The 25,252-nt window shown below is 45.0% G+C and overlaps 1 protein-coding gene and 2 non-coding genes across 3 annotated transcripts in view; all 3 read left to right on the forward strand.

Moving 5' to 3' along the window:
• The window catches only part of STAB1 (stabilin 1), a 490,754-nt gene that overhangs the window by 211,362 nt on the left and 254,140 nt on the right, over nt 1-25,252 (forward strand). Inside the window, exons 47-50 of the mRNA XM_088482458.1 lie at nt 14,507-14,650; nt 15,746-15,871; nt 17,773-17,832; nt 24,479-24,655. Coding sequence (XP_088338584.1) covers nt 14,507-14,650; nt 15,746-15,871; nt 17,773-17,832; nt 24,479-24,655 — 507 coding nt within the window. The remainder of the gene's footprint in view (nt 1-14,506; nt 14,651-15,745; nt 15,872-17,772; nt 17,833-24,478; nt 24,656-25,252) is intronic.
• On the forward strand, nt 854-926 carry TRNAV-UAC (transfer RNA valine (anticodon UAC)). The gene has a single exon. It is a non-coding gene; the product is annotated as a tRNA-Val (tRNA).
• Nucleotides 9,159-9,266, forward strand: LOC148511914 (U6 spliceosomal RNA). The gene has a single exon (XR_015880212.1). It is a non-coding gene; the product is annotated as a U6 spliceosomal RNA (small nuclear RNA).

The following is a 25,252-nucleotide window of genomic DNA, read 5'->3' on the forward strand; positions in this document are numbered from 1 at the left end:
CAGCGTCTGTGGCTCAGCGTTAAGGCGGGCTCTCCCCTTCAGTGCTCTGCACTGCAGCGAGGTCAATGCAGCGCTGACAGGCCGCAGTCCAGGTCCTTCTCCCCAGATGGGGAGCAGGAGGGGTAGCTGCGGTAGGCGCGCTAAACGCCCGCCACTAGCAGGAGCTTCCCTGTACAAATAATTGTAGCTGCGCCGGGGCTTGTAATGTAGAAGCTCCGGCGACTGCATTGACGGGGGCACGTGGACACCGCTTCAGTGCATGCACCGCGCACCCTAACAGAGCCGTTCAGCGGCTGTCTGTAATCACCGCGCCAGTGCTTAAAAGAACACTGGCGCCGGGTTGATCTCCCGCGCGCCTGTTAGACGCCGCTACAGCGCGCCTGTCTACCTGCAATGTCCCTCCTCTTGTTACAGGAGGAGACGCTGCATCGCGGATTATAGAACCACGGCTTGCGAGTCAGGTTTCTGGTTAGGGGAGTGGTGCGATGATAGCGGGAGAGTCTCCGTTGCACCGTGCACCCTCTTGCCCTGTATTCCCCAGTACAGTCTATGGGCCCCAGGCAGCAAGTGCAAAGAATCATCTTAAGCACCGCGCGGAGGCCCGACATTCTCCATAACAGGAGCGCTGCGTCTGCCTTTTCAAAGGGCGAGCTAGTATACGCAGCTGAGGCACAGTCAAAGCTACAGCAGACCTGCTGGACATAGAGCAGCGTGGTTCTGCTATCATTGTTCTATAACACAGATAATGGTTGACATGACTGCCTTTCAGCGCTGACGTTGTGGGCTCAGATCCCACCGCAGCCCTTGCTGTGTGGAGTTTGTGTGTACTCCCTGTGCTTGCAGCACTACCTGAGGTTTCATAGTGTAGTGGTTATCACATCTGCTTTACAGGCAGCAGGTCCTGGGTTCAGTCCCCAGTGAAACCACCAAATAGCTATTAGCAGCTCTCATCTAAACTCAGGAGGAGACGCTGCATTCCGCAGCTCCTGGCGGGGCTGAGCAGGCTTCCCTATTGGCTAGTCTATAGCATAGGGCTAATAGCCTTAACGTTATACCAAATGCAGCTCCCCAATGTAGCGACGTATGACCGTCCCGCCCTGCCATAGCAGCCTACGACTGCCTGGGAATACCGGGAACTGTAGGCCTAGAACAACATCAGTGCTCCCATGAACCCTCTCCGGTCTAGCAGGAGAGAGGTTCAGTTAATGAGGGGTTTTGCATCAGGAGCCTTGAATGCTTCCGCTTTATGCAAAACCAGTCGGGGACAGCACGCTGCTAAAATATCCTGCCCCTACGCAGTAGCAGAATGACGGCCACATGCGGCACATGAGCAGTCTCCCTGAGTGGAGGTAAGCCACGTGTGTGTATATGTGTACATATATGTGGGTGTATGTATATGTAATATATATATATATATATTTGTATGAGGTACGCGTATCCATATGTGGATATCGCTTCTTAGCCTTACCATAAGAGCAGAGGTAGGATCTGTTCTTATCAGTTTTATGTCGGATACCTAGCATATTGAAAGAAGGAGGCTGCGATTGGTTGCTGGCTCTCCTGATACGCTAGTTGGTACAATAACTCCGCTTTACACTATCTCTCCTTGGGGTTTGAGTTGTGTGTGTGTGTATATATTCATATATATATTTATGTATATGTGTAGGTATGCCTATACTTCCACTATCATTAGGTTTACCTATAATTCCACGCATGCGAAAGCCGCCTGGGCTTACCAGAAGCTGTAGGCTAGTTCCATACATATTATATGGTGCTCTATAAACTAGTCATGTGATGAGGCTTACATAGTGATACTCTTAGGCATTGCTTCCAGTATGGACCCTATACATGTCCTGGGGCCTTCTTGTATGTCCACACATGTATATAAAGATACGTACTTACACCCTCCTGGGGTTATAGTTCGGTTTCCGTCAGTCTATATCTACAGCGCCCTGTTCAGAGGACCTATTATTACTTGGTAGCAAACTTATTAGACACCCATTCCTTGTATGAATACTTGGGATGACAAACGCGTTATATGTCTAAGTACAGGTACCCTTAAGTACAGGTACCCTTCTCAATATCAATTCTGGTACTCCATATTATTGTCGCATATCTCAATAAAATTAGTCTCTAAGGGGCCCTTGTGTACACTTCATATCATGAAGGCCTAGAGCCACCTGCCGATATAAGTAGTGTCAGTTCTATTAACGGGGTTAGCAGCGCTGTGCTGACTGGAGTGTAACACTTCGCACACTCAGAGCGGTATTCCAGCGCCCCCTGCTTCCCTTCTAAGGACAGTAGTTATAGAACATACACAGGCTGGGGTGAATTTTGTCCTTGGGCTCCGTTCATTTCATGGCTTTTAATTATTGCTCATGTTCTTATTTAGAAATATTACTGTCATCTCCTGCACGCAAGTAGTATAGCTTAGGCACTACCTGCAGCAGGGAGTGCTTTAGCGTGGGTCTCCTATGCCCTCCCCCTCCCACGCTGGGAGTCCTTCAGCGCAAACGGTAGGGATGCCTGTCACTGGATGACAGGAGTATAGTGATGGCTGGTTTGCTAGCAGAATGGGAACTAGCCCAATCCCCTTTTATTTTTGAACTATAACACCGCGTTATGAGGTTCTCAGAGGGGCCAGTTATTCAGCTGGTGCACATCCCGGCTAGTAGTGCTGTGCTGACGAGACACAGTCCTGCCAATTGCAGCGCCTGCTATTACCCCGTCAGACTTCCCCTTGGAACTGCCTCACCGCATCTATCATAAAGGGTGCCTAGCTTCATCTAAAGTCTGAGCTACCTCATGGTATACTAGCTACCTTGCCTAAATGTATAGTATTAGCCGCTGTTCTGGTGCTGCGGCCAGAACTTATGGTTATAGCATACCCTTCACTCAGGGTTAGCTGTTGTTTTTGCGTCCTTCCCCAGGCTTAGGCCTCACATTGGCTCGCCTTTGAGAGGAGCAGTACTCTTCCCATGCATATATGTGAAAACCATATACTACATTATAGGCTGATCTTAAAACCTTTTTTCATTCTGTGCTTACGTTAGAGGGTATGCATATGTGCATCTATATAGATTTATATCTTCTGTGCTCCATTCGGTGGCTCATACAAGAGGAAGTTAGTGATGCGCGGCTAGTGCGGTGGCATTACTGCCTCACAGCATTGAGGTCGTCTTTTTGATTCCCACTTCAAAAACGGGTTCATCTGGAGATAAAATGGCTCACCTGATAAGGCGAGTACACCAGTAACAGAAGGGTCCCAGGATCGAATGCCTGGGTGGTATTAGATTGGTGGGCATAATACGCACTTCACCATTATACATATTCATGTAAGGACTTACACTAGCAGACCGTTTTAGGGGTATATGTATGGTCTAACACGACTATACAGATACACATCCCTTATGGAACAGGCTCAAGTATAGAGTCCTGTTCTACGACTTTCTTGTCTCCACTAACATTTTGCTAGTTTCCACAGTATTTTATACTGCACATCTCCAGATGGATGTCCGTGCTGTAGAGCATTGGTCTTGGCCCACTGAAGCTACTCTCTATTCCTAACGTGGCAGGTTGCTGTGTGTTGGTAAAGGTCAGTGACATTCTACATAGCGTCCAGAGGGATTCTGGTCGCTCAAAGGTAAGAGCATACCTCACTGATGCCTAGGAAGATGCTCCTATTTCATGCAACCTGACATACATAGTGTTATTCTCCCTAATGCACCCTAGCTGCTGTCCTAGCAGCCATCCACTCTTTTAATCAGTTGGCTCTACACTTTAGAGTTTTCCTGGTGTGTGGGTGCATCGTTACAACATTGGATTAGTGACACTATCTACTAGAATCCGTTGGGGTTATGGACCGAAGCGCACCTATGGGCTAGTGCACATCTTTACATAGATGTGTAATAGTCACTATGTTCCACGCAGGGGGCCTGGTTGGGCTTTCTGTTCTATATCTGTTGATATTTGATCACACTGACAGGTACCTGACGGGTACTTTCATGGTTGTCCTAGTGCTCTAGCCTTGCTGACTGGATGCTTCCCTATATTGGTAGCTCTCCCTGGTTGACTGTTGCATTCGTGCTCTTTTACTGGTAGGGTTCGGGCCAGCAGTTGGTACTGACTAGGCACTTCCATCATGTTGGAAGTTGTTTTCTTTTTAGCGGCAGCGTTTCAGTTGCTGTTTTATCCCTGTTTTCAGTATGGGATGTACTGCTGTCTGACCCTCTGAAGGGTCTTGTAGTCTCAATAATCTCTATTTCGACTCGGTCTCAGGCCCAGTGGGATGTCCACTCTTTGGAGACTTCTATGGCCTAACCCTTCCGCTGGTTAACAACTTTGCTGTAGTTGGACCTCAAGGAGGGTTCAGGGCGACTGTTCGGTCTAGTCTTTTGACTCCCTGCATACTCTGTTTGGAGTCTGTGGACAAGTTTAGCTCTGTATATTGATATTGTTATACTTCTGTATATACGATTTATGTCCAGCTGTGCTGGGATTCTGCTGTCTGCACCTGTTGCAGCTTCCTGTATAGCCTCTAGTACGGTTTCTCGAGTTTGTTCTCGTTTACGGCCCTTCTATGGATTCTTGTTGGGGCTCTCGGCTGCCAACGGTCCGGTTTGGTCTATTTCAGTTGAGATTACTGGTTCTGACGTTTCTCAACTGTCTTTGTTCTCTCGCCAGCCGTTCTGTTCCTTTTGACTTAACCTGTACGTTATGGAAGTTTCTATGACTGTTTAGCGAGGAGTGGTGTTTGTCTCCTGTGCCCTACGACACTTAATCCGAGGGGTCAGCAAGTTCTCCGCGCTTCCCACCCAGGAGGTTGGCTTTGGGACGTCCCCACTGTCTTGAACTCCAGTGTCCCCTAGTGGATGAAGGAGAAAACAGGATTTTGGTACTTACCGATAAATCCCTTTCTCCGATTCCACAGGGGACACTGGACGCCCGCCCAGCGCTGCTGGTTTGTTTGGTTCCTTCTATGGTTGTGTGACTGCATGGGTTCCCTGCAATGGGTTCCTTTGTTCTCCTTCAGTCGGTCTTGTTCCGTTCTGTGGTCTTCTCCTTTTCCTAATTTCTCCTTCATCCACTAGGGGACACTGGAGTTCAAGACAGTGGGGTATAGACGGTGGTAGAGCAGAGCCTGGCACTTTAAATAATTCAGAAGTGTGACTGGCTCCTCCCCCTCTATGCCCCATCAGCCCCAGTTTTTAGAATGTGCCCGAGAGAGCCGGTCGCACATCAGGCTGTCTCCAGCCTTTTTCATAGTTTTTAATTTTAAGGTTTATTTAACAAGCATTGAGGACAGGCAGGCTGCTTACTGTGGCAGTCTGCCTGCTACGTGGGAGCCGCCGGGAGGGCACCACACGGCTACTGCAGCCTGTGTCCGGTGACCCTGAGGAGGGGGCAATAACAAATTGAGTCATCGGACTCTGCGAGGCCCGCCACTGCTGACACCGGCATGTGTCCGGGTTCCTCGCCGCCCCCTCAGCCCAGCATCCCGGCCGCAGCAGTCCGTAAGTATCCCACCACTCCTGACTAGCTGGAGTGGTGGGCCAAAAACGCTGGGCTCAGGAACAAGCGGCTATTACAGCCTCTTTCCCCCTGTCAGTAAACTGGCAGTGTCGGAGCTGCTTATGTGACCCGCCGCTGCACTCTGCAGTCAGCGGCCGGGTCTCTACTAGCCACTAATTCCCCCTCCTATTTAATGAGGGGAGGACCGTCTGGCAGTGAGTCACTATAGGTGCCTCTGTGGAGGAATAATTGTAGCCGCACCGGGGCTTGTACCGTAGAAGCTCCGGCGACGGCATTAACGGGGGGCACTTAGACACCGCTTCAGCGTGGCTGTCTGTAATCTAGCAGCCGCTCAGCGGCTGTCAATTATCACAGCGCCGGTGCTTACAGAGAACACCGGCGCCAAGTTAATCTCCCGCGCGGCTGTTATAGGCGCGCTTAAACAGAGTCAGGCTCTCCCTCCTCTTATAAAGAAGGAGACGCTGCACCGCTGACTACAGCGCTGACAGGACGTGAGGCGCGCAGTAGTCCTCCCAAAATGAAGATGGGAGGTGTAGCGCCATATGCCCGCCATTAGCGGGAACGGTAACGAAGTTAGTGCTATTCCTGGTTGTGCGGAGGCGTGGCTTAGGTCCGGCGGCCATTACTACTCCCGGAGAGCAGGTGCCGCAATTGCTTCTAAGCCTCTCGCTTAGTTGGCACGCAGTACAGCGCAGGTTTACGCTTGGCAGTGCAGAGAGAGGTCTGGGCCCCTGTAGAGGCTACACCCACTGTAACCTTAAATGCAATTCCGCTGCTGCAGCTAGTACAAGGCATGCCTAATGTAATATGACATGCCTACATGGGGAAGTGTGTGTTTATACATGTATGTATGTGCGGGGCCTTCCTGCATGTGTGTGCATTTGTGTGTATGTGTGTGTGCATGCATGCACACACGCATACACATATGTGTGTGTTTGTATATATATATATGTATATGTATGTATATATGTGTATATATGTATAGAAAATGTCTGTTATTGCCAGTATTGTCTACTGAATTGATGGTGCAGTGGAATACGCTGTGCTGTGTAGAATCTGTTAAAAAAAAAAAAAAAAAATGTATATATGTATAATCCCCTGTGCATAGCAGTAGCATATATGGGCAGCGGCAGAATCTAGATAGAACCTAGTTTGGTCTCTATAATAGTATACTGCTAGAATAGATTATGCTGATGCATACTGAGTGAATTACAAACCTACGCACGCAGTGTAGCAGTCTTCCTGCTTACTGAGTTACGCAGCGGCAAGGTCCATATAGAACTTGAATGGTGGTCAGGTTCCACAATGAATTGTTAGAAGAGAGAGCACTGCAAAACAGTCGGCCCCATAACTATCCTAACTGCTGCCCTACGTCATTGTGATGTTACTGTGTAGAGGATAGTTATAACCATTTTACGATTGTCTTATCTCAAAATGGCTGCAGGAGTCTGTTTGATTAAGTTTTAATCAGTACTCCTAGTAAAGAGCAGCACCTCTACATATCATGGGACCCGCCGGCACTATTATAGAGTGAGTGTCTGGGCCCCTGACACTAGCTCAGGGAGGAACATGCCGCAGCCTAATACAGAGGCTGTGTCCGTGTCACTTGCCCTCCGCATGATCTGCCGATTGATCTATGTCTGTGTCAAATAGGCCTGTATACATCAGTATACTGCACTGAGGTCGTCTCTTTGATTCCCACTTTGAAAAAGCGGGTTCAACTGGAGCTCAACTGGCTCACCCAATAAGGCGAGTACACCAGTGACAGAAGGGTCCCAGGATCAAAACCAGTCTGGGACATCACGCTGTTAAAATATCCAGGCCCCTATGCCGTAGCAGAATGACGGCCACACGCGGCACATGAGCAGTCTCCCTGCGTGGAGGTAAGCCACATGTATGTATATATTTGTTTGTTTGTTTGTTTGTTTGTTTTTTTTTTTTTATATATACATAAGCCCTACTTTAGAACATATAAATATGTCTGGAGTGAAGTTTGTCCTGGGCTCAACCAAGGTCTTGGCTCAGTTCATTCCATGGCTCTACCTGTTGCTCATGTTAAATATTATTGTCACCTATTGATCTTGATGTAGGTACGCGTATAGTATCGCTTCTTATCCTTACCGTAAAGGCAGTGGAGGATCTGTTATCAGTTTTGTCTGATACCTAGCATATTTTAAAAGAAGGATCCTGCGATTGGAGACTGGACTCTCCTGATGCGGTAGTTTGGTACTATATCCATATACCGTATATATAATATGGTGGCTCTATAGCCTAGAGTCATGTCCTGCAGCTTACATTGTGATAGTCACAATTCCCTCAGGCATTGCTTCTAGTATGGACCCTATGCATGTCCTGGGGCCTTCTTGTATGTCCACACATGTATATTGTGGAGCAAACTATAGGACTCTAAGAATGCAAGATATATATATATGTATATATATATATATATAATATAGCATGCTAATCTCCTAGTACAGGAGTCTGACAAGTAAGTTTCCTATATTGGTGCTAACTCTTCCTTTCAAAGAGATTGCCTTCTCATGCAACTATGTTCTCTGGGTGTACGTGTGTATATATACTGATATATTCACATTCTTTGTATGAATATTTACTAATAATTGGGAAAACCTGTTTTTTAACCCTAACTGGGGTTATCGCTACAGATATATCCTTCTTTACCTGGGATAATTAAGGCACTCTATGTCTATGTACAGGTGCCTTTCTCAGTATAGGTTCTAGTACTCAAGATTATTGTTTTGTCAATATCTCAATTAAACAAGGCTATAAAGTGGCCCCTAGATACACTTCATATCAGTACATGGGGAATCCAGGTTCTACACCATCCTCAGGACCTAATTGTTTAAATGACAACAGACTGCAGTTACTGCTCCTGTGCCTGAAGGCCTAGGGCCACCCGCCGAATAGGCGGGGTCAGGCCTGGCTTGATTAGATGGGTGAGTATCAAGTAAATCCTTGGACCTGCGGTTCAATTTTGAATCCTTCACGTTGTGATCACTATAACTTTCAAGGGTCACTGGTGGGGATCCATCATCAAATATGTAATATTTCTGTGTGTATCTTTACCGGTACAAGGTCTTATTTAAATCCGCCTTTTAACTAATATGCACTTCACCATTATAAGTATGAATGTACTGATACACTAGCAGACCGTATTTAGGGTATATGTATAGTCTCTATATGTATACACATCCCTAATGTAACAAGCTCAGGTTTAGAGTCCTGTTGTACAAGCTTCTTGTCTCCACTAACATTTTGCTAGTTTTCTACAGTATTTCCTAAGACAACATCGCCAGACTGAAGTCCGTGCTGTAGAGCATTGCTTTTAGCCCACTGAACTACTCTCTATACCTGACGTGACGGGTTGCTGTGAGAGGGAAAAGGTCAGTGACATTCTACATAGCGTCTAGAGGGCTTCTGGTTACTCACAGGTAAGCGGTACCTCACTAATTCCTCGGAAGAGGCTACTATTTCATGCAACCTGGCATTACAAGTCTCCCGTCCGCACCCTAGCTGCAGTCCTAGCAGCCATCCGCTCTCATGATCACTTGGCTCTACTACACTTTAGAGCTTTCCTGGCGTGTGGGTGCATAGTTCCAACATTGAGAGTGCTCGCTTCAGCAGCACATTTTCTAAAAATTGGAACGATACAGAGAAGATTTGCATAGCCCCTGCGCAAGGATGACACGCATTTTCGTGAAGCATTCCATACTTAATTGTCACTTTATTCTACTAGAATTTGTTGGAGTTATAAAGGACTGTAGAACTTCTATGGGCTAAGGCACTTCTTTACATTAAAGTGTGCGGTCATTCTGTTCTGCATTGGGAGCCCGATTCCTGTTCAGTATCTTTGAATATTTTCATCACACTGACAGGTACCTGATGGGTACTTTTATGGTTGTCCTAGTTCTCTAGCCTTGCTGTATGGGATGCTTCTATATATATTGGTAGCTCTCCCTGGGTGGCTGTTGCATCTGTGTTTTTTAACTGCCTGGGTATCCGGGTTGTTTTCATACTATGTTCGGGCCAGCAGTTTGTACTGACTACGCACTTCCATCATGAGGGATGTTGTCTGTTGTTTGGGGTCGTTGCTGTGGTTTTCTTTTCAGGCCGGCACAGGGTGTGTGCCGTATAGTCCCCGCCTGAGGCGCCCCATACACGAGTTTGAGACCCATCCCAAGCGGTAGTGACCTACCTATAGGCAGGCAACTGATGAGCTGCCAGACACTCTGCCAGTGGTCTGGTATGGGGATTTATTATTGCAGGGTTTCCGTTGCTGTTTGATCTCTCTGTTTCAGAGTGGTGGTACTGCTGTCTGACTCTCTGAAAGAATTGAGACCACAATTCCTTTCAAAACCGCCTCTGCCTCATACCCCGTGGGATCTCTATTTGTTGGAGACTTCCTTCCGCTGGTTGACAGCCTTGTAGTAGTTGGGCCTCGAGAATGGTCCAGGGCGACTGTTCGGTCTTCACTTTTTCCTCCCTGTATACTCTTGTTAGGAGTCTGTGGACAGGATCAGCTCTGTATCTGTAGATTGGTATTCTTATACGTATATCTATATGTATTCTGTCCAGCACTGCTGGAGGTCTGCTGTCGGCGACTTATACAGCTTCCTATGTTCGACTATGGTTCGGACTTGGTCTGTTTTCAGCTGGGTTTATGCTGCTTTTGATGTTTTCATCTGCGGGTGTTGTTTCGCTAGCTGTTGTTCCATTCGAATTACGCTGTAAGTTGTGGAATTTCTGTGGTTGTTTAGCAGGGAGTTTTGATTGTCTCTTCTGCTCTGCGACACTTGATCCTCAGCTCTTGCCTTTCCATTGAGCCTACGGTTCTTGGCGATCCTGGTTTTCGGTTTTGCCAAAGGGTCTGCAAGTTCTCCGCGCTTCCCACCCGGGAGGTTGGCTTTGGGACGTCCCCACTGTCTTGAACTCCAGTGTCCCCTAGTGGATGAAGGAGAAAACAGGATTTTGGTACTTACCGATAAATCCCTTTCTCCGATTCCACAGGGGACACTGGACGCCCGCCCAGCGCTGCGTACCTGCCGTGTTTTTTTAGTTCCTTATATGGTTGTGTGACTGCATGTGTTCCCTGCAGTGGGTTCCTCGGTTCTCCTTCAGTCGGTATTGTTCCGTTCTGTGTTCATCTCCTTCTCCTCATTTTCCTATTGTCCTCCGTCTCCTCTCGGGCTCAGTTCTTAAACTGGGGCTGATGGGGCATAGAGGGGGAGGAGCCAGTCACACTTCTAGATTATTTAAAGTGCCAGGCTCTGCTCTACCACCGTCTATACCCCACTATCTTGAACTCCAGTGTCCCCTGTGGAATCGGAGAAAGGGATTTATCGGTAAGTACCAAAATCCTGTTTTTTCTGTTGTCCTCCGTCTCCTCTCTGGCTCAGTTCTTAAACTGGGGCTGATGGGGCATAGAGGGGGAGGAGCCAGTCACACTTCTAGATTATTTAAAGTGCCAGGCTCTGCTCTACCACCGTCTATACCCCACTATCTTGAACTCCAGTGTCCCCTGTGGAATCGGAGAAAGGGATTTATCGGTAAGTACCAAAATCCTGTTTTTTCTGTTGTCCTCCGTCTCCTCTCTGGCTCAGTTCTTAAACTGGGGCTGATGGGGCATAGAGGGGGAGGAGCCAGTCACACTTCTAGATTATTTAAAGTGCCAGGCTCTGCTCTACCACCGTCTATACCCCACTATCTTGAACTCCAGTGTCCCCTGTGGAATCGGAGAAAGGGATTTATCGGTAAGTACCAAAATCCTGTTTTTTTTCATGTCAGCGGAGCTCAGTGATATATATTTGTATATGAAGGGTATTACCTGTCAGTAGCACCTGTTGTAATTGTCTTCAACACAATGTTCATTGTCCAGGAAATAGCGATAACATAGAACAATGGAGTATGAGCAAAGTCATGTTCAGCTCCTCTCTATACTTCTCTTTGGCACTTTGTCCACACTTCATTTATCAAACAAACCAATAGTGTTGGCTCTTGTGTTATCTGGGCGCTTTCCCCACTAGACTGTAAGCTCTCTCATAAGCAGGGACCTCCCAACTATTTTTTTTTCGTGTCTGCACTTATTTTGTATGTCCCTGTTTTGTGTCCCTGTTCTGTTGTATTCACTGCCAATATTAAACAACAATAATAATAACATTAGAGCTATACATGTCTTTAGCCTGATTTTTTTTTTATTACATGCAATAATAGAGTGGATAAAGTAGATATAAAGTTGTGGTAAATCACACCCTTAAACCACTTCTGTGCACAAAAAATGAAAGAATAAAAAGACATATAGACATACTATGTATTAAATGTAAACAAGTTACTTTTGGCTTAGTAGTAAAAATTACTTTTCTTAACTGCTGTCCTAGCACTACATCCATTCCCCAGATAGAAGATAATATCTGAGATTATTCCCAGTACTGTAGGTCTATCATCTTATTTAAATTATGGACCCACACATCCATCATATTCAGAGTCGAATTAAGGTTTATGGGAGCCCCTGGTTAACCAACTTTTTCGGGCCCCCACCAACAAAAATCATGCTCTCAAACATTCAACCCACAGCTCCCATTGTGCTCGTCTCAAAATCCCTCCTGAGGTTAACTTTCCTTAGCCCATCTTGCTTTGTCTCCGGAAGACCAATGTATCTCAGCCCATCCTGCTCTGTCTCCAGAGTTTGACTGATGTATCTGAGCCTATCCTGCCGGTGTCCGCTGACAGCATCATTGAGATGTAATTGCATCAGGTCTGCATTGCTCCAGGCCTGGCAAACCACTGACAGTAGCGTATTAGCCGCAAATGGACTCTCGGACAGGTGTGGGGACCTCAGTGTGTGGTGACCCCTGGGAGTACATCACTGCCACCCTGCTTATAATCCACCCCTGGCAACAGTGGTCTGAATCCTGAAGTTACAACAGATATGTAAAATCATCTGGGGTCTTGTGTAACCAAATATAGGCTGACACCCCTCTCTAATAATCCCTCCTAACACTAATTACAGAAGGTTTAATCAAAATACACAACACTCTAAAGCTGGGCACACACTAGACAGTAAATTGGATGAGTTGACGATTTTAGACGAATTGGAATGACAAACTGTCCACATCATCTAGGGTATATGCACTATTGCGCTCTCCGTGCATTGATCCTCGCATCTTCAGATCGGCCTGCAGTGCAGGCGAATCTGAAGATATTGCGTGCGGTGCAGTGAATATTAATGGGCGGAATAACACATCGTTCCGTCGTTCATTAAATCTTCTAGTGTGTACCAGCAATCTTGCATGGTCTGGGGCAAAGTTAAATCATCCCGACCATCAGCAATATTTGCCGGTCTAGTGTGCACCTAGCTTAAATCAATGTCAAACATAAATCAAAGTTTAAAACAAAATCTGTCCTTCATGTAATGGCCAGCAAATACATCTTAAAATATCCTAACAGACTTTTTTACTATGACCTTCCTTGCACTTATGGAATAGCCTTGCCTGCACCTCTCTCCCACCTACTGTATGGTTCATACCAGCAATAACATTGGTAGAAGTGGCAACTATCATTGGTTCAGAAATGGCAGTTCTGGTGTTTATTGGTTGACTTATATTGCGCAGAGCAACTTGTGAGATGCTGTTGAGTGACTCATAGTACTTTTGCTGTTAGCAGCGCACCAACCCAACTGCTCTACTTTCCGCATTTCTTAATTCATATCTTTTCCTTCCATCTGTGTATTTTTGCTTCATGTTAAACTGTTGTACTGTGTATGTCAGTAGAAAATCACTGAGGAAAGGAGGAAGACAGTCAACGACATTGAGTAAGAGGATACAGACCTTGGAAGTATTGTAAACAATGTTCTTCTTGTGTGGCTTCATCCTTTTGGTTATGTGTCATGTAGTCACTGCTTCTGGCAGCACACACTGTGCAATACTTGCAAAATTCCCAGATCCGTGGCTGATTCACCACACGCAACACATAGGCAAACACAGGGGGGTTTCCAGTTGCCTGGAAACCCACCTCCCTAGCCTACACCATGATGACCATAATAGAAATAGCATATAATACTAAAGCTGCATATTTTTGAGATCCCCTCAGAGTCACAAACAGTAATTAGCACCACCTGTTGATTTTTTAAAATGTGTCAGCCAGTAATGAATATACTTGTGCACCAAGTAGGAGATCTGGAAAGGGGTGCACTGATATAGACCATCTATACAATCTATTATGAATACTGTATAATAATACACTATCCAGTACATAAGAAGACCAATCTGTACATATATGCCCAGTGCAGTGCAAGGTTCTTTTTCTGCCCCACACCCCTCAGATTCTTGATTTTGATCAAATGATCTGGAATGGAGCCCACATCTGAAATAAAAACATTCAGCTCAGACAGGCCCTACTTCCGCATATAATGGCTTCCTATGATTGCTGGTCCTGTATATGTCAGAATTATTACATACCCTATACTTCGTATGATGTATATTTTACTGTAGCTGGTGCTTTAGAAACCCTGAGATGCCACGACACGCCATTGGTTGACATGCGTTTCGTGGCATACGTGCTGTGGCAAGTCACAGTTGCAACAAAGATGAGTGAGGACACATCTCTGTATATCAGTTGGTCCCCACACCTCTTAGATTATAAACTCATTTGGCCAGGACAATCTTTACCTTGTACGATTGGATGTTCTTTATTTGTACCATGATCCCCTCAAATTGCGGTGCTGTGTAATATGTTGGTGCTTTATAAATAAACGTTAATACTAATGGTAGTTGAACTATGAAGGTATGTATTTTTATATTTCAGTATTATATTACCCTAACTATAAATAAAAATACACTTTCTGGCATAATTTAAATAATCAATTGTCAATCATCTCAGCTTCTGACATCTGCTATTTATTCATACTGTACTGGGTCTGTGAATATAATATTGTGACAAATAGTGCTCTGTTATCTTTCAGCTTGTAAAGTGGAAGGATGAGCCTAAAAAATATTTACTTCGCTATCATGTTGTCGAATGCCAACAGATAGAAGTTGATTATCTTAAGAAATTATCCTCGTTAACTACAATTTCCGGAGGCGTCATAAGAATTTCCACAAAGAATGTAAGTCAAGTCTTTTATAAATAATAAACGTGCAATGATGAACTCCTTCTTTGTAGCTGGACTACAATTCTTACCCCCTTCGGCACCAGATTTTTTAATTTAGATGTACTACTCCACCTTTTTATTTGATGAAACACAACAGCCAAACATAAGAAAGTAGACTGTAGTTCTCTACTGGTGGCTTCATCTTTGTATCTCTTCCCCATGTCAGTGCCAGAGACAAGACAGATGGAGGAGCCACCAGAAGACCATGTGACCTCTCCCAGCAGCGTGCCCCCCCCCCCTTCCTCAAGCATTGGTGCCCTAGGTATTTGCCTGTATGGTCTATGTCCAGGGCCGACTATGCTGATAATACAGGTCTTTGGGATTTTGAAAAAAGTCTTGATGTTACAATTTGATACTGGGAATACCTACTTTGAGAAGCGAAATGTTGCACTACAATGTCATGTGTTACTAGAGGATGTATTATGAAGTTGAGGGGTCTGCACACTAAGCCTTGGAGAGATTTAAAGTTGATGGAGATAAAGCATCAACTAATCAGGTCCTAACTGTCACTTTACAGGCTGTGTTTGAAAAATGACATTTAGGAGCTGATTGGTTGGTGCTTTATTTCCATCCACTTTACCTCTCTCCAAGACTTAGTACAGTACTGCTTTCTTCTGCCGTGTGCTATATGTGTAGGTACAAACTTGTCTTATTCAGGCGTTCAGAGAATCCAGGAGCAGGGCCGGCTCTTGGGATGTTCGACCAGTGCGGTCGAACAGGGACGCCACCCCATAGAGGACGCACCCCCTTCCAATACCCCGATTTCAGCGATACAGCACTGTCCCGCTGTTCCACCCGTGGGCTGAAGTGTCCCGCAGGTGGTCAAATCGGGATGTTGGGCACCTCCACCGCCGCAGCTGTGCGGTGGTGCCGGACCCTGAAGTAGCTGAATGGATGCCGCGCGCATCATCCATTCAGTGCCGGGAGAGGGCTGGAGGAAGCCCATCTAGTGACAGAGTGAGACAAAAATCTGCATTGTTTTGTCTTTGTATAAGCATTTGCTATTGTGTGGCAGCATAACTAATAAGTGGTTTTATTCATTCATTTTAGGGTGAAGTGTATTTAAATGACGTTGCAAGAATAATAAAGAGTGATATAATAGCAAACAATGGAATAATTCACTATATTGACAAGGTTTTAATCCCAGAAGATCCAACAAATACAAGTTTAAATGTGGTACGTGTATAATTTTCTCCTGATTTTACCGTGTTTTCTGGATACAGTTTCCTGTAAATTCTGGAGAAGGAGTGCCCAATACACGTAGAGTAGTGAAAAAATATGGAAGAGCAGGAGGTTATGGAAAATAGTAAGCTATAAATTATATTAGTAAGAACACAGTACAATGTGAGTTTTTGAAGATAAATATGGAACACAGTAATAATGAATAGGAGAACGTCAAAGGAAACACCATGTTGTGACCCAGGGAACAGGAGAAACTCATTGGATACAGTAGGGTGTGATAAAGGAGAACGTCAGTGAAAGAGTAGGTTGGGTATTATAGAGAGGAGAACCTCATAGGAAATGGTAAGAATGTTGTTATGGGCATCTGTAGAATTGGAAATATAAAAAATGAGAACTCATTGGACACATTAGTCTTAGAATTATGGATTATTACATTTATTGATACTGAAAAGCATTTAGATTGTGCAAGATGGATGTGTATTGTATCAAATATGTGCATAATGAGAACTCCAATGGATGCAGCAGGTTAGGAATTAGGAATATCCTATTTGGTTGATGGAAAAGGAAAGTCTGACAGAACAGTGTATTGGGAGCTAACAATATGGAAATCCTACACAGACACAATAGGCAGTGCATAGTATAAGATAACCCCATGGAAGACTGGGCCCGATTCAGACCCGCTCGCTAAGCTGTGTTCGAACGCAGCCGTCAGCTGCTAATATATGCATAGGAAGCGATCGCACGGTAAGGTATGTGGACTCCCAATATGTCTTAGCGTGCGATGGCAGAGCGATCACACGCCAGTCTAAAGACACCCCTTTCCCTTCGCAGTACACATCCTCTCCAGGAAGTGTATGCAATATCAGTAACATCGAGAGCCATTGGAGCTGCACGCAGCCCTTGAGGTTGACCCTACCCCGCCGCAAGCACTGCGATCACTACAGTGTGAAATACAACCAAGTGACGTGTACAATGACGCTTCCTTGCTAATTATGCACGCCCATAAAACGCCGTTAGAACGGACAGTCACCCCTGTGTTCGCACATCCACTCTCCCGTTTTCAAAGACCAGCCCATGTCACCACTCACAAACGGCACTATCTGTCACTCAACCTAACGTCCAGAATAAGGCTGGCGTGTGATCGTTTCCCGATCACAATGACTGGCTCGCGCCCGCGCACTGCGATGCATGCGTAGTTAGCGAAAATCAGCCAGCTGCGAGCCAACGCAGCCTAGCGAGCGGGGCTGAATCGCCCCCACAGTGAGAATAGATCCCTTTAGGACACACTATATTATGAGCTGTAGAAAAGGAGACCACCATGGGAAGAGTACACAGCATGTGAAACAGCAGAGTCCTTATTATGGAATAGGACACAGTATAGTGTTAACTACAGTGATTTAGGAAACGTGAATGTTGTAGACTAGATTGGGAACTATGAAATGTGGCAAATTAGGGAGAATTCTGAAAGTGGAGCACAGTAAGATGGCAAATATAGAGAAGAAGGAGCCTGTGGGAAAACACTGTTGTATCAATTAATTGAAATATGGACATAATAATTTTGGAGTTTGTGGAAGGGTAGACCCAATAAGACATTGCAAGGTCAGTATGAAAAAAAGTGAACACAATAGTGGAATGAAAGCTGTAAATGAGAAATAAATATATATTGAAACAACCCTAAAAGTAGATTCACTTAAAGCAAAGTATGTTGACAACATTGAAAAAAGCACATAGTTGGTTATGATAAATGAAAGTTCATTTATTGGGGTATGAAATATTAAAGAAAAAAAAATATTGAGTACATGCAAACATAAATTTATGGATCATGAAAGACGATAAATATTGGGTCATATTTATGAAATTTTATTCAAAGTTATTTTTTTTTTTTTAATCTGCAGAGAAATATGTCTGACGTTGCAGGTTACCACGGTTATTCCAAATTCTTCCAACTTCTACAGGTAACTTTTAAAAATATATTTTGTCTTTAAAATAAGGAGGAAAAAATACTTGCCTATAGTGCTCACATTCTTCTTTCACAATTACTGATTTATAATAGCAAGCAATCTGCAATTTCCATGGTCATTCACCACTGGGGCTAACTGTGCCATTGGTGGCTATGCACAATATCGTATTATACTGTACTACAAGCAAACAATAAATATGTCAGCTCCCATTCTTAAAAATAAAATAAGAAACTAATATTTATGATTCTCTACAGAGAATTATTTCTGGACGTATCTATAAAAGAATATACTCCCCAAATGTAAATGACTGTATTATGTGTAAACTCGTATCCCCAGGCAAATAAATTATTTGTATAACAGTACAGTATATAGCAGCGTTTAAATTTATATCCTTTGTTTAATCTGTTTCTATTTAGCGCTCAGTTACCATGCTAGCAGCACATGTCTGGATTTGTATTTTATCCCAGGAAGTTAGCCATAAGTATTTTTTTTTTGTAAACTAAAGGTTGGCACATACTGAAACGATATTGGCTCGATTTGTTGTTTCCGGGCAGATTGGAGCGTCGAATCGGGCATATCGATAAGTGCGTATGCCCGATTTGCGGTTGCATGCGTTATCTTCTGGGTGGCACAGTCAATCAGACGAAAATGTCATGTAAGATGCCATGCTGCCCAATGCAACATGGCATCTTATATTGCGCCATCACCCCCTGCATCGTGCAGGTGTGTATGTCAGTAATTGCCAAAGCAGGTCCCGTCGCCTATCGTATCGGCCGGCTACACGTCGTTCTGATGTGTAGTTGGCTTAAATTACACAAACACCATTAGTAGATGGATACAAATGAACTACTTTATGGAATGCAAAGAACATGTCAAAGCTCCATCAGCTATTCTGTACTCCTCAGCCATGCCACGATTTAGACAAAATTAAGCTCTTACCCGTAGAATCCTATATACTTCTGGGAGATGTAGGTGGAACAAATGCACGTACCCTCCAAATCATTTCTTTCCTGTGTTATCCCCTTCACAGGGGCATATTATGAGAGGAGGGAGCCCGTGTGCAGTCTCCATCTGGGCCCCTCCTTTCTAGCCGGCGGCACAAGCAAGTAGATTCTGCTGCTGTGCCAGTCTGCTTAGGTCTGCATGATATTTCTACTGCGCATAGACAAATGGGACCGGAAAATTGGCAGCCGTGCCATTTTTCTGGTGATTTGTACAGCGCTGTCACTGCTTACGTGGTGGAGAGTATTGTAGAACATGAATGCAGGGTGTGCAGTGTGGGCAACCCTTGAACCATGTGCATCGGACACCCTGCACCCGTAGCAGATATGCCACTGCCATTTTAAGACATTGGACACTGAGGCTGATTCTTCATGGCATGCAAAGTGACTTCAGTTGCGTACAGCTGCGGAAACCTGATCTACTACCTTATAGAGGAATCCGTAGGGCTAATGCGAGTTTGTGTGACACTCATTGGTTTTATGTCAGCTGCCGAAACCATCATCATCATTAGTATCAGCCCATGTGCCAGTCCCATGCTAGGTGCAAGAGATGTGTCAGAAATATTCTTCCCTTCCCCCTACACAGAACTGCAGATGGAGCAGATCTAAAAATTGCCACGAGATTTAGGGCTAAATTTACTAAGCGTCTGTTTTCAAATCTGAATCCTTGGCAGTTTCGGCTGCTGGATTTAAAGGGGTAATAATATTAAATACAAAACACACCTGATTTTGGGTTGGATGCAGCAATGGGAGAAATGCGGTCAAACCCCGAAATGCATTTCTCATATGCACCAAGCCTCGGAATGTGATGGTTTCTGGGGCTTGGATGCGGTGGGTATGCCATCTTCTGATGGTATTACCTTATAGAAGCCTATGGGCTTTTTTATGCTCACATTTAGGCTCTCATCCTACAGTGCTGCCCTGTCCCTCTCCAAACAATCATATTTCAAGAACTTAATCTCCTCCCAGTCCTCAAACCCCGAATCTCTTTGCCACTTTCAACTCCCTCCTCTGCACTTCCCCTACTCACTTCCCCTCCTCGCTCTCAGCCCTTGACTTTACCACCTAATTTACATCTAAAATTGACTCCATATATCAGGATATCATATCCCACTAGAACCTCAGCACACCACCCCCTCCTTTCCCAGTCCACCCCTCCCCACCCATCTTACCAACTCTGACACTCTTCTACCCTGTATCTGGAGAGGAAGTCATGGCCCTCATCCGGTCCTCCCTCCTTGATCCTATCTCTTCCCGTCTCCTCCGCTACCTCTCTCCTTCCGCATGTTCCCATCTTGCCCACCTCTTCAATCTCTCTCTCTCATCTGGCACTGTCCCTACTGCATTCAAACATGCCCTTGTCTCCCCCATTCTTAAAAAACCTACCCTTGATCCTAACACACTCTCCAACTACCGACCCATCTCTCTCCTCCCTTTTGCTTCCAAACTCCTTGAGTGTATTGTTTACAACCGCCTTGATTTCTTCCCACTCTCTTGACTCATTTTAATCTGGCTTCTGTTCTCTCCACTCCACTGAGACTGCCCTCATGAAAGTCAGCAATGACCTCCTTGCTGCCAAATCCAAAGACCACTACTCTCTACTCATTCTCCTTGACCTCTCTGCGGCTTTTGACACTGTGGGCCACCCTCTATTCCCGCAAATTATTCACTCCCTTAGTCTAAGTGACACTGCCCTCTCCCTGCTTCCACTAACAGTAGGCATTCCCCAAGGATCTGTTCTTGGACCCTTCCTATTCTCCCTATATATGTCCTCTTTAGGTGAACCTATCAACAATTTTGACCTCCAATATCATCTCTATGTTGATGATACTAAGATCAACCTTTCCTCCCCTGACCTCACCCCCTCTCTCCTCACCCTCATCCAACTGTCTCTCTGCTATCTCTTCCTTGATGTCCCAGCGCTTTCTTAAGCTTAACATGTCTAACACTGAGCTGATCATCTTCCCACCCTCTGACATAACCTCACTTACCCCTATTTCATTATCAATTGATGACACAATTATCTCCTCTGGCCCCAAAGTGCATTGTCTTGGGGTTTCCTGGACTCCTCCTTCTCCTTCAAACCACACATTCAGCACCTCTCGCAGTACAGCTGTTTGCATCCAAAAGAAAATTTGTCCAGGATTAGACCCTTTCTCACCTTGATTGCTACTAAAAACCTCATCCACTCACTGGTCATCTCCAGATTAGACTACTGTAACCTCCTCCTATCTGGCCTCCCTCACACCCACCACTCTCCACTCCAATCGGTACTCAATTTTGCTGCTCGGCTCATCTTCCTCTCCAAATGTTCTACATCTGCCCCCCCCCCCTCCTTCAAGCCCTACACTGGCTCCGCTTCTCCTTCAGAACCCTTTTTGAGTTTCTTACACTTACCTAGAATGCCCTTACCCAAACCTTTCCCATTTACATCTCTCACCTCATCTCCACTTTGCTCAACAAATGCATGCCATCTCTCCTGCCAACTGATTACTTCCTACTACTCTTGTCTCCAACATTTTGCCTGTGCTGCTCTATATCTTTGGAACTCTCACCCTCTCCCTATCAGACTATCCACCTCTCTACAAATTTTCAAATGGGTTCTCAAGACCCACTACTTCATCAACGCCTATCAGCTCTCATCCTAACCCACTACTACATGCTCTTTACTCTCTGTCTATCCCTTCTGTGTCACACCTTTTTCTCTGCCCCTCCCCTTTAGAATGTAAGCTCTCACGAGCAGGGCCCTTTTCCTTCATGTGCTTGTCCTTGTACTTTCTTCTACTCCTTTCTCCCCACAAAGGTACCTAACACTTGACTGCTGACTCACTGCTGCTTATTTGGAGTGTTTTAATAGTTAATACACATTGCTGTATTAACTATGTCCTTGTCCTGCATTGTATTGTAGTGTAAGTCACTGGTTTCTTGTTCATTTATTAGTTTATGTACTTTGTAAGGCGCTGTGAAACACTAATGGCGCCATATAAATAAAGGATAATAATAATAATTCTATTCAGAGAGTGCTGTGAGAGGGATCCAATCGGATTCCTCCGAGCAACCCCCCACGACGCGTGTGTTATCCTGCACATATGCAGAAGGACACCAGAGGGACTTCTTGGTCATAAACCCGGAAGTCCCTCATGCGCAAAGGAACGCAGTCCTTTGCGTTTTTGTTCATGCATACCGTCATAATTAACGCCGGCATGCATGCGAAAGGTGGCGTGATGTACACCGCCCTCTGTTTAATATTATTACCCAGTGGCCAAAACCGCTGAAGAAGTAGCTGCTTTGACAGTCCCTGCTTAGTAAATATAGCCCTTAGAATTGGAGGGGGCATGTCCTAGCTGAACTCTAAATTGACTGTATGCAAAAGCATCCAGTGTTTAACCTACATGCAACAAATAAATAAATGTAATTGCACCCTTTGCATTGCAACACAGTTTGTCCAGAGCCACAGTTGCTCCTTTTTTCTTTTCTTTTTTGCTGCTTTGCTCCCAACACTGAATCAGCCCCATTATGTTTTCCAACAAACTAATGTTTGATGGTCAATTAATTTTACAGATAAAATCTGATCTGACATATTAGTGCCTTACTAAAGTGATTCATGCGGCATAAAAGTGGATGGCTTCACTTTCTGGGAGAAATGACTAAAGAGGACAAGTGCAGAAGTTGTCCATAGAAACTCATCAGCTTTTACCCATCACAGTGGTTCCCAAACTTTTTCACTTCAAGGCACCCTTAGTGTCTCATTGGTTTTTCACGCCAACCCCAGGCCAAAAGGAAAAAAACTATCTTTCTATCGTAACAGCTAAGTAGCCATTATAATAAATAAATAAATAGAAAACCAAAAAGCAAGAAGTAATCCTGCCGGTATTTGAAAAAATTATAAGGCACAAAATTGCGCTTATTTTAATAACATATGAATGATTTTCCGTTGCCATACTATGGCATGGCGATATCACAATCATTAGATGTTTGCAGATAACGTAGAGAAAAGTGATTTTTCTCTACATTATTTGCTTTTATACATACTGATGTTTGTTTAAATGTCAAATAACTCTGGTTAGTGGTTATGGCGCATTTGGCACTTAGCACCTCTTCTTACATCTCCCCCACTGTTACTGTCTATAACTAGCACTGGTGTGGGGTGGAAGGTAGTATTGAGGAATGATGTTACGTTGTTACATACTACTTTCTTATGCACTTTATCTTCAGTTAAAATATCTATAAGTCTTGTGCACTTTATCTCTATTTAAAATATCTATAACCATGTAATAATAACTTTACCATGGTCTGCAATACACCCACCCCACACCGCTGCTAAATATACAGATTGTTTAACAATTAAAAACATAATGATAAAAAATATAAGGGTAAAATAAATATTAAATTACATATATTACATTTTAATAAATAATAACATCTACACTCCCTCAAAACTTCAAACACACTGTGGGCTTCATTCAGAGGCGGCCGTACGTTCTACGACCGCACGGCCGCCTCGATGTTTGTCCAGTGCGCATGCGCACGCGGGAGCCGGCTCCTTCGTGCGCATGCGTGAGACCCGCTACAACCGACAGCGCCGGTCGTAGCGGGTCTCTTTCCAAAGGGGGCGAGCTGTCAATCAACATCGTTTGGAAGACGGCCCGGGGGGGTGGCAGCCCAAACGGAGGCGTTCTCATAACAGCCTAACGACCGAAACAGAGGCGGCCGGTCAGGATGCAAGCGGCCGCCCAGTTTCTGAGCGACCGCTTGCATCCTCCAACCGCCTCTGAATGAGGGCCTGTGTCCCTGAATGTCACTGACCAAGGCAGAGGAGAGTCCAGGAGCCACGCTGTGAGGTGCATCCTGCAGGAGGAGAAGAAAAGACTAGAGTGCAGGAAGAGTAGGAGGGGACAGGGCCACACGACTCTGACTGTGACAGGCTCCGTCAGTGAGAGCCGGAAATAGCAGCACAGCATGAGAAGCAGCGCACGGCCGGACCAGCTTACTAGCTGTTAAAGCATCCATCCGCAGCACCCCTGCATAAGCGCCGTGGCACCCCTGGGAGCCGCGGCACACACTTTGGGAACCGCTGACCTATCATGTTATAGAATTTACAAATGAAAGCTAGCTACACGGTGTTACTACTTAGTCCTCATTTGGAGAGTCTTAGGTTGGTCTGATTGTGGGTCGTTCTGCATATCCGCTTACCTTAGTGAAAAGGTGATCCACAGTGGAATGTACTTGAGGCACAGACCTAACTAATTCCCATTTAAACAGTTTATTTATTAAATAAAATATATATTTTTTGTGTTCATATAAATACACCATACTTACCAACTTTCTGGTTCCCATCTTTGGGAGGCGTCAGTCAGGTGGGAGATATAGGATGTGTGTGCGCGGAGGTTCCCTGCTATACAATGCTGTAAATGAGGTCATCAAGCCGCCTGGACCGCTCATTTCACTCGGGAAGTGGGGAGCAGCGGGCTGCTGTGGGGGGGCTTTGGGAGACTTGCCTACTTTTACAAGCATCTGGGAGAGCCACACAAGATTCAGCAGTCTTCTGGCCATTCTGGGAGAGTAGACAAGTATGAGTTAGACCCAACTTCGTTTAATTGATTTTATGTATTGCTCAATACTACTTCTTGTTTTGACAGAATTCCAGTGTGCTGTCCTTTGTGAATGATAAACTCCACCAACCTCTCACAATGCTGTGGCCTACAGATAAGGCTTTTGATTCTCTTCCGGAGGAGCGGAAGAAGTGGTTGTACCATGAAGACCATAAAGACAAGCTTGAGGCCTATCTGAAAGTGCACATTATTCGAGATACAAAGGTACAAGCATGTCATGTAAATCAAAGTACTGAAATTATCCCAAAAAATTATTCTCATTAAAAGAGTATATTTTTAAATGTATTGGAGTCATTCTGATAACAGCACATTTTGACTGTCAAATGAGATCTCCCAGACATCTTTAATACAGACTGCAGGGCAGGCAGGATGTAGGACTGTCAGGATGTCTTATCCAGTCTTTGGCTGCCTGCTGGGCATTCCCCCATTCATGTCCTTCACTCCACTCTCCTAAGCTGGCAAGGCAATGCGGATCACAAACATGTAATAACATCATAATCTGAGGATGAGAAGTACTTAGGTGTCCTGTGCTCCGGCATCTGAGGATGGAATAAACATTGCACAGGGTTGTTGACATCTTTTTGAAATCTCTGTCCAATCTTCATAGGGTATTTACTATGTCTGAATGTAGTAGTCAGTGCTAGGTAATGGTCTAGTACAGAGGTTCCCAAACTCGGTCCTCAAAGCACCCTATCAGTCCAGGTTTTAAGTATATACATGCCAGGTCTGCACATAATTGTGGTCCTGCCCCTCATTGTTCAAAACTGCGATTTGCTGTAATTTTACAGCACGGACAGGGCT

Source organism: Taudactylus pleione, unplaced genomic scaffold (assembly GCF_031769625.1).
Source record: "Taudactylus pleione unplaced genomic scaffold, aTauple2 ptg000289l, whole genome shotgun sequence".
In the NCBI taxonomy this organism is placed as follows: domain Eukaryota; kingdom Metazoa; phylum Chordata; class Amphibia; order Anura; family Myobatrachidae; genus Taudactylus; species Taudactylus pleione.